Source organism: Lathamus discolor, chromosome 21, assembly GCF_037157495.1.
Source record: "Lathamus discolor isolate bLatDis1 chromosome 21, bLatDis1.hap1, whole genome shotgun sequence".
NCBI classification, from domain to species: Eukaryota; Metazoa; Chordata; class Aves; order Psittaciformes; family Psittacidae; genus Lathamus; species Lathamus discolor.
In genome coordinates this window covers 4,641,409-4,650,632 of record NC_088904.1, presented here as the reverse complement: position 1 = coordinate 4,650,632, position 9,224 = coordinate 4,641,409, and the positions used below count along the sequence as shown (strand labels likewise).

Below are 9,224 nucleotides of genomic sequence, written 5' to 3'. Positions count from 1 at the left end.
TAGGATTGGAACAGATGCGAGGAACAGCGTGGCTGTTGTCACTGCCAGGAGCAGGGAAGTGTAAAACCAGGGCGGGAAGTCTGCTGTCACACACCAGTCATGGAGGGGATGGGTGCTGCTGGCCCACGGACCGTGTCCGAGCAGGCCCACACCAGGGCCCCACAGAGTTCCCTGCAGTCTCCAACCTGTTTGCCTGATTCGACACTGTTCTAACCCAAACTTGGCTTCTGAGGCAAACCCCTTCCTCAGCTGCGGGTTCTGCCCTCCAGATGGAAGAGCAGCGTTTCCCTTCCTTAGGAAAGCAGATCTGGAACGTGGGTTTGTGGTTTCTGTAGTTGCAGATGCATCAGTGCTGCCGGTGGGTGTGCGCATTTAACTGGGTTGCCCAAATTCCAGGCATCAGGAGTCCCAGATTTTAATGAATAATACAGGAATTCTGTCTTGATAACACGAGGTTCATTTGCTATGTAGAGATGTAATTTTCATCTAAACATACCTATAAACCCTGCTGGATTATTGGAAATAAAGCCGGTTTAGCGACAGTTTTTCTTCCATATTTCAAATAGCCGATTGCTGCGAAACGTTCCCACTCGTTCCTGCTGATCGTGAAATAACACGGAGTTCCCCCACAGAAAATTGGAGCCATTGAGCTTGTAAATGGGAGTGATAGACTTGGCACAAAGCTCGGTTTGCTGGGAATAGCTTGGGATTGCCATCAGAGCAGTGCCTGCTTCTGGTTAGTATAACTACAGGTCATAGAATCATGGAATGGTTTCGGTTGGAAAGGACCTTAAGAGCATCCAGTTCCAGCCCCCCTGCCATGGGCAGGGACACCTCACGCTAAACCATGGAACCTGAGGCTCTGTCTAACCTGGCCTTGAACGCCACCAGGGATGGAGCACTCACAACCTCCCTGGGCAACCCATTCCAGTGCCTCAGCACCCTTACAGTGAAGAACTTCCTCCGTATATCTAACCTGAACTTCCGCTGTCTCAGTTTGAACCCGTATACATAGCTCTGTAATAGCAACTAAATCCTGTAAAAGGGCGCCAACAAAAAGGAATTCCCCACATATGACAGTGACCTTCAGCTGCTTTTCATTTTAGGACGTCTGGAAAGCATTAACAGCAAATGTAAGAGGTTTTGACAACTTTCAGGAAGTACTTGAAGACTGCAGCCACTTCGGAGTGCTTCCACAGGCCGTTTCCAAGAAGCATGAAGACATTGCTGCCTGCAGTTATTTAATGACAAGGAATAACAACGGGGAAGAGCTTCCTTCTAGCTGAATCTCTGAAAATGGGTGGCACTGCTTGTGTCCTTTATCTTGTTTTGCAGTTAATTCAAGAGACAAAAGCTTCTGTTGGGAATTGCATTCCCAGAAAAACAATAAAATACCAAAGTAAGTGAAACGCAGGCATTTCACAAGCAGAAAGAAACGTAGCACAGTGTTGGGAGTTTATTAGGCATAAAAAGGAATGCTATGGGCTGTTGCAGATGCACTCATCCAAATGACAGGAATGTCTGAACAGTAATTGTTGTAGCTGGAGGTTCTGGCTTACAGGTAATTATAAGAGTGCTGTTTATGTGCCTGTAAGAAATTAGGAAGAGAATATCTCTGCATTTATTCAAATAACTTTCCTAGCATTTAGGAAATGCCCTGGAAAAGCAGACAAGCTTTTCCCTTTGTTCTGTTACAATTTGATTTCAATCTGGAATTTTTATTACGTTGTCATTCTAGTGCTAAATAAAATAACTTTTGTGTTTTGCAGCAGGAAATCTCACCACCTTTAGGGAAGAAGGCTTAGCCAATGTTTCTGCTCTGCTTGTGGACAAAGAAACCAATACCCTGTTTGTGGGAGGCAGAGATGCAGTGTTCGCTCTTGACTTGAATAATATTTCTAGAGAAATAGCCAGGGTAAATGAAAGATCTTTCTTTTCCATATCTTCATTGAAAAGAAATACTTTGCTTGTGGATTCCTTCAGGTGAACATCATGTTCTGAGTTTAAGTGACTACAAGTATTACTATTTCAAGGCTTGACACTTTATCGCAGGATCTTTATTATAATCAGGTATCTATTATCATCAGGGTTTTTATTATGCCTTGTCTGCTGGAGAGGTGTAGAAAAAAGCTTCGTTACCCCATAAGGTCAAAGTTAGGATTATTTAGGGATATTTTACACATAATGTTGTGGGGGAAAAAATAGGTAATTGCAACATAGCACCTCACAAGTGTTTCTGGCTTTTAGGAATACTGGTTTGCTACACAGGAGAGGCAGCTGGAATGTATTCATAGAGGAAAGGACAAGGTAAGAACTTCTGTTGTTAGTAACTGAAATAAAAATGGTGACAGGATCAAGCTTCTCTGTACCAAAGTCAAAGTTCTGTCAGTGTGTTGGGTTTGTTTTCTTGCTGCTAAGACATGGGGAGGTTGTCAGATGCAATCCACTCCACTATACAGCTTTTCTGTTGATTTTCTATTTTAGATAAGATGCCAGAACTACATCCTCTTCCTCCATAAGATAAATGCCTCTTACTTGTATGTCTGTGGAACCAATGCCTATCACCCAGCTTGTGATTACATGGTAATTAGGTTTGAATAAAGGGTTTCCTGCAGATACTTGAGCACTGTGGCAGATCTTTAAACACTCTGCTCAAAATATTCCTATTGAAAACTTTCCTAATTCTTTTATAGCAGTATGAAAGACCAGAAAGTGACTACTCATCCTGTTTAAATGATCATTTGCCATAGGTTATCCATGAGACAAACATCAGCTTGCAAGGAACAGCTGAGGAGAGCAGAGGAAAGTGTCCCTTTGAACCAACTCAGAAGTCTGCGTCTGTTTTTGTAGGTGTGTTTGGACTGACAGGAAACCTGAAATGAGTTTCTTCCTCTAAACTAAGCTATTGGATACTATTACCCTAATCCTGGTTTTGCTTCTCAAATCTAATTTGTTTGTTTCCGGATGGCTTTGCATTTGAAAAAGAAGTACTTTATACTTGTTTGTTTCTTCCAAATCTTTCCAGATGGGGAATTTTACTCAGCTACTTCAAATAATTTTTTGGGAACAGAACCTATAATACTTCGCAGCATGAGAAATCCTGTAAGGACAGAGTTCAAAACGTCATGGCTAAATGGTAAGAAGTTTTTTTATATCTTTCAGTCTCTTGAACTTCAGTTTGGTGTATGAATTCTCTCTGGAGTGCAGCAGGATGTGATGGATTGGTTTTGTAATGTGAGCTTTTGAATTAAGGACAGAATGTAAAAGACATTTGTGAGCATGGACTGCACTGATGAGATGAGCCACAGTCCCTTGCCGTTCATGAAAGCACAGTTTCTTCTCATAACATTGGATAGATTCATAAATACTTTTCAGCCTTTTCACTAGTCCACAAAAAAGTTCATTTTGACTTAATTTTAAAGGAATATTTGGAATTTGTGTTTTTCTTGGAATAAACTTCAATGTTTTGTGTGTTTGTGTTTCAGAACCAAGCTTTGTCAGCATGGAAATAGTGGAGGAAAGTGAATCTAATCCAAACGGAGATGATGACAAAATTTATGTCTTCTTCACCGAAACAGCTGTTGAATTTGAATTCTATGACAAGCTACTGGTGTCCAGAATTGCCCGTGTCTGCAGAGTTAGTGTCTGTAGTATAAAGGTTTTGATTAGTGTATTGCAGATGAAGTTTCATACTTGAGTGATTGACACTGGCATCCACACTGCCTGACCAAAGAGAACTCTCTTGTGTACAGTTATTTCTCAGCTAGCTTCCACTTCCTTGCTAGAACACAACCAGCTATTCAGGTTGCATTTCACATTTCAACCTTTTTGCTTTTGCCTTTGAACTGAGACTTCCTTTGAAAGGCCAACTATATTTTTCTACACATCAACACTGTTACGAATATGACACGTTTTTCCTGATGCATCTTACAGTGCCTATGTTATTCCTTCATTTAGGGAGATCTTGGTGGAAAACGTGTCTTGCAGAGAAGATGGACATCGTTTCTAAAGTCCCGCCTTTCCTGTTCCATTCCAGAATTAAACTTCCATTTCAATATTGTCCAGGACATCTTTTTACTTAGGAGAAGAAGGTGGCAGGACAGCATATTTTATGGAATTTTTTCCCAGCAATGGTGAGATAGAGGGCTGTGTTCATACTGGAGTTTGGAATGAATGGAGGGAAAGGTTCTCACTGCACTGGGACTAGCCTGGGTACAGCCATTTGGCTTTAACTTGGAACCAGAAGCTACCAGCCACTTGCATTGCATGTTTTAATGGACTACGTTTGGTTTTCTTACAGCTTGATCTAACTGAGCAAACATTATCATCTGAAACAAAATGGGTTTGGTTCCTGGGCCAAAGCCTTCAATTAAAGACTAACCGAAAACTTCTCCTAAGCCAAGTTTTGAAAGTTATGTTTTCTCTAGTTGGATGGTGGGGCAATTAAAACTCATTACATAGAAAATTACATAATTACATGCACAAAGCCCTGGATTCTTTTGGTCCTTATGGCACTAAAAGAAATAGCTGACATTTCAAGGTGCAGAATTGTTCTCCTGCTCCATAAGTAGTATGTGTCATAGTCCGCTTGTCCAATGTCATGTTCTGTGGAAACGAAAAAAGAACTCCAAACAAAAAAAATGCAAGTTTTAGGGTTTAGTGTGGCTTTTTCTTAATGCTCTGACTCATGAAGAAAAACAAGACAAAGTGGATCAAAACTTTGCATATCCAAAAATACCAGAGGAGCCATATGTAGGTAACTTTCACGTTTTGTAAAAGCATCAGAATTACCAGAATGCAGCACAGTCAGCACCATGCAGCTTAACCTGCTGCCACCTATTTACTCATCACTTTATACCCACTAGAGCTTTGGTGGGTGTCCATGACAATGAGTTTTATTCCTGGTTCTGGCAGGTTGGGTTCCATGTATCCTAAGACAGGAATTTGTAGAACATTTATTCCTTTGGCTGTATCATTCCCTGGGAGACCTGAAATCATGTCGGTGTCTGATCCAGACACTCCTAAAAGGCTCCCTCCGTTTTCAGGCATTATCTTGAGACACGTAATTGGAGGCAAAGAGGGAATTGTGGTTTTCAGGAAGATGAGTTAAAGGGATTGGAAGAAGAATTAATGGTTTGCGTCAGAAGTGAGGAGCCAAAGGGAGGAGAATCCTTTCAGAACATTGATTACCATATACGTGGGCCCATCTGCCTGTCCACAAGAGAGGTTGTCAGAGGTTCTCATTCTCTGTGTTTCAGTTTATTTGAGGGTGGTTACTTGATTTTTAACAAATATTTAATACCATCCTTACTGGTGTTTTTGATTTATTCTTAGTGAACCATGAAAACTGCAACAGAGAAGGATTTTTAGTGTTAAGTGTCTTTTGACTAACCCTGAAAAAGATCAGTGTGCACTGCAGAGAGTGTGGGGGGGGTTACACTATTTCTTTCTTTATAACAAAAATAAAACCTGCTTTTCTTTTGTGTGTTGTTCTGTTTTCTTCCAAGGGGAAGATTAGACATATCAGCTGTTTGTGCCTACAGTATGAAAACTATTCAGGAAGTCTTCTCCAAAGGAAGCTACAAGGGACCAGTAACTGTGGAACATTCCCTTGTTAAGTGGATGGTTTACAGGGGAGAAGTGCCAGTTCCACGTCCTGGTGCTGTAAATATGAATTTACCTCTTCTAATTAAAAACCAGCCTCTGGAATGTCTTTTTTTACCACTAAAAATGCAGTGTGTACAATCAGCTTTCCCCTTCCATCACACCAAAGTTCCTAGAAAAGCCTCCTTGCCACAAGCTGTGGGGTTATTGGTTAGCTCATACAGGAAAAGAATGTGGTTTACCTTTTGATGATAAGTAGAAATAACTGAATGTTTAGAGGGAAATGCACCTTTTCTTTATACCTCAATGAAATGAAAACCCAAGTGTCCTCGTGCGCGTTGTGTTTTGTTCCTAGTGCATAGATAACTCTGCCCGGAGGATGGGGTATAACACTTCCTCTGACTTGCCTGACAAAGTCCTGCAGTTTGTTAGAGCTCACCCTCTAATGGATGATTCTGTAAACCCTATTGGTGACAGCCCAGTGCTGCTGAGGAGAGGCTCAAACTACACCAGGATCGTGGTAGACAGAGTCACTGGCCTCGATCAACAAACATACGATGTTATGTTTCTGGGAACAGGTAAGAGCTGCTATTGCAGGAAATGAGACTCCTTATCATTCTATATTTTGTGCCAGATTTTTTTTGAGACTTCAAAAAAGGGCAATTCCTCATCAGCTCCGTTTGAAGTTTTGCATTCAGAAGCTGTCTTGCTAGTTTAATATTTTCATCCCACTTAGATTAAATGTGTTTTTCTTGTTGGACATTAAAAGGCTTTCTTTAGAAACTTTCCATATCAAAGGAGGCTTCACATCGTATTTGCAAATTCAGGGATTGTTTGAGGTCTGGAAAAAAAAATAAACCGTTGCTTCTCTCATTGAAAGCAAAAAATGAGAATTGCTTTGAAGACTTTCAGAAATTCCCTGTGCCCAGGAATGTCTGCTAAACCTCTCATTTCAACATGAATGACCAGGCTAAAATATTATGCTATGTTTAAACAAGCTTCTCTTTAGAAATACATTTCATTTGCTGTAGATGATGGATATTTGCATAAGGCTCTCAACTGTGATGGGGAAATGCTCATTGTGGAAGAGCTGCAGCTGTTTCTGGCTCCGGAGCCTGTACAATCTCTCCAGTTGTCTTCTGAAAAGGTAGAGCTTCCATCCCTGCATGTGGAAGGGGGCTACTGTAATAGCTTGTCTTGGGCCTCGCTCTTCTGTGGTGTTCTCCTGGCTTTTAAATAACCTGTAAATGTCTCTATCTGTCTAGATAGATAATTCTGCTTCTATTATGTATTTGTCAATAACAGAAGCAGGAAACATTTTTCTGAAGAAGAATTTGTGGGTGTCAGAGTATAACTGAAACAAGCCTTTCTGTTCATGAAAAGGTCAGGGAAGGAACTCTTGTCATTTTAGTGTGGAAACAGGGACTGGTTTCCATGCTGTAGAAAGCTGAAGGGGTTTCTCATATCCCCATCTCTGCTGACAGGATCTTTAGTTTACTGATACTTTTAATAAACACCGGAATACCTGACAATCCATATTAGGAAATAAGAGCTTAAAATCTCCCTATTGCAAAACAACTCCCTCCCCCGTTTCCAGGGAATGCTCTATGGAGGGTCCCAGTCTCAAGTGGTGCAGCTTCCAGTCTGCCAGTGCCACCGCTACAGGTACTGCATGGATTGCATCCTGGCAAGGGATCCCTACTGCGCCTGGGCTCCAGCTGCTCACAGATGTGTCTCACTGGCAGAGCAAACTGCTCGTTCAATGTAAGTAATGAGCTGGTTTCCAGCTGCACACCTGATGGGAGATTGCTTTATCGGTGCCCTCTTAATATCTATAGAACAAGACTTGGGTGTTTCCTAGAACTGGAGTGGTACATCTGGAACACTTCTGGGCTGTGTTTGCATCTCTTTGGGTTTTGGTGGGTTTTGTTGTTTCCTTCTTTTGTTTTTTTCAGGCATTTAATTCAAAGTGTGAAAGCCGGGGATGCCTCCAGCTGCCTTAGTGGAGGTATGTGAACATCTGGGTTAAGAAACAACAGTTGAACTTCATGTGATCAAAATGCTTATTCAGTTTATGCTTTCTAGAATTCCTCACTAGAGCAATTTGCTCCAAGCCCCTATGTCCAGCCTGGCCTTGAACACTGTCAGGGATGGGGCAGCCACAGCTTCTCTGGGCACTCTCACAGGGAAAAACTGCCAAAAAGCTCATCTCAATCTCCCCTCTAATAATAAGGCCAGAAAGATGTCACTGTCAGACCTGTGAGCGATGGGATCCCTTTGTCTTTACCCCTTAGCTGTTCATTGCCCATTGGCAAGACTGGTGAATTAGATTTTACCTTTATTGAAATATTGGTTATATAAATGAAATACAGAGCACTGGAACAGGTTGCCCAGGGGGGTTGTGGAGTCTCCTACACTGGAGATATTCAAGGCCCGCCTGGACAAGTTCCTGTGTGATGTACTGTAGGTTACCCTGCTCTTGCGGGGGGGTTGGACTAGATGATCTTTTGAGGTCCCTTCCAACCCTTGGGATTCTGTGATTCTGTGTTCTGACTTAAAAAAATGTCTTCATAATTTCAGAAAACAGTGTGAGGAAAATTCCTTTTACTCTTGGAAACAATGTTCATCTTCAGTGTGCTCCCCTGTCCAATATGGCAAGTGTAGTGTGGAAGTTTAATGGGAGCAGGATTCAGGCCGAGGCCTTGAGATATCTCCTCTATGATGGAGGAATGGCAATACTTAACATGACAGCAGACGTGGCCGGGTTCTATGATTGCCTCTCGGTAGAGAAATCCAAAGGGAAAGAGTTCCTTGTCACAGTGGCCCGCTATGCCCTTTATGCCCAAGGAAAGCCAGAGGAAGCAAATATTATTGCCACAGCAAATAAGCATAAGGAAACAGAAGCTGTAGGCGTTCAGTCTTCAGTACCAGCTCCTTCACTGAAGGAGGCAGCAAAGCAGGAATCTGCAGACAGCCAGAGAGAGAAGCTCATTTTAAAACTCCTGGGGGCTGGGTTTGCTCTTCTCGTCTTTATCTTGTTGGTTTTGAGCTTCCACAAGAGTCATTTATCTCTGCCTTGGAAGAGCAGAGAAACCAGCCCAAACCCCACTGGTAGAGCTGGCTCAGGAAGCCCAGCACTGGCTGCAGAGGGGCTGGGCTGTGAAAGGGAATGTTCAGACACACAAACGGGCAGGTCATGAAGCCCTGCTTGGGAGCTTGCTGTGAGGAGCACAGCACCAGCACACAGCTTCCCCCAGAGCTCTGGGAGCTTGTGGCCCACAGAGCTCTTTGGTGAAGGGGACACGACGTTTCCTGTTAAGGACTGTGGAATATCAATTTTGCTAGGAGGCAGAAGACAAGCTGTGTTGTGTATTACATAGATGTGTTATCAGTTACTGCTTTTAAAAGCAAGTTTCCTTGTTTGGGTACCTTTTTGACATGATAGAACCATAAGAATAAATTTCTTCCAAAACTTGATCCTGATCCACTTTCCTGTAATGGGGTGGGGGTTGCCCAGTTCCAGAGGCTGATGCTTCAGGAGCTATTCATAGTTGGCATTTAATGTTTCACCTTCAGACTTTATGTTTAATCTACAAATAGCAACTAATTAAGTTTCCCAG

At 42.2% G+C, this 9,224-nt stretch overlaps 1 protein-coding gene across 1 annotated transcript; it reads left to right on the top strand.

The window, feature by feature from the left end:
• The first annotated feature begins 481 nt into the window (after positions 1–481).
• Positions 482–9,024, top strand: LOC136024386 (semaphorin-4E-like). Its single transcript, XM_065699674.1, has 14 exons — positions 482–1,399; positions 1,770–1,915; positions 2,248–2,307; positions 2,485–2,583; positions 2,751–2,850; positions 3,026–3,136; positions 3,486–3,637; positions 3,958–4,133; positions 5,508–5,664; positions 5,960–6,182; positions 6,636–6,751; positions 7,202–7,368; positions 7,560–7,612; positions 8,185–9,024. Exons 1-14 carry the CDS (start codon positions 1,297–1,299, stop codon positions 8,802–8,804), a joined length of 2,283 nt encoding a protein of 760 aa, XP_065555746.1. The 5' UTR covers positions 482–1,296; the 3' UTR covers positions 8,805–9,024.
• Positions 9,025–9,224: the final 200 nt, after the last annotated feature.

Bases quoted from the DNA above. Each gene is read 5' to 3' on its own strand.
- LOC136024386 (XM_065699674.1), top strand. From the start codon at position 1,297: ATGGGTGGCACTGCTTGTGTCCTTTATCTTGTTTTGCAGTTAATTCAA. The intron at 3,137-3,485 runs GTAAGAAGTTTT...TTTGTGTTTCAG, and splicing joins CAAAACGTCATGGCTAAATG to AACCAAGCTTTGTCAGCATG. The intron at 4,134-5,507 runs GTGAGATAGAGG...TTTTCTTCCAAG, and splicing joins GGAATTTTTTCCCAGCAATG to GGGAAGATTAGACATATCAG.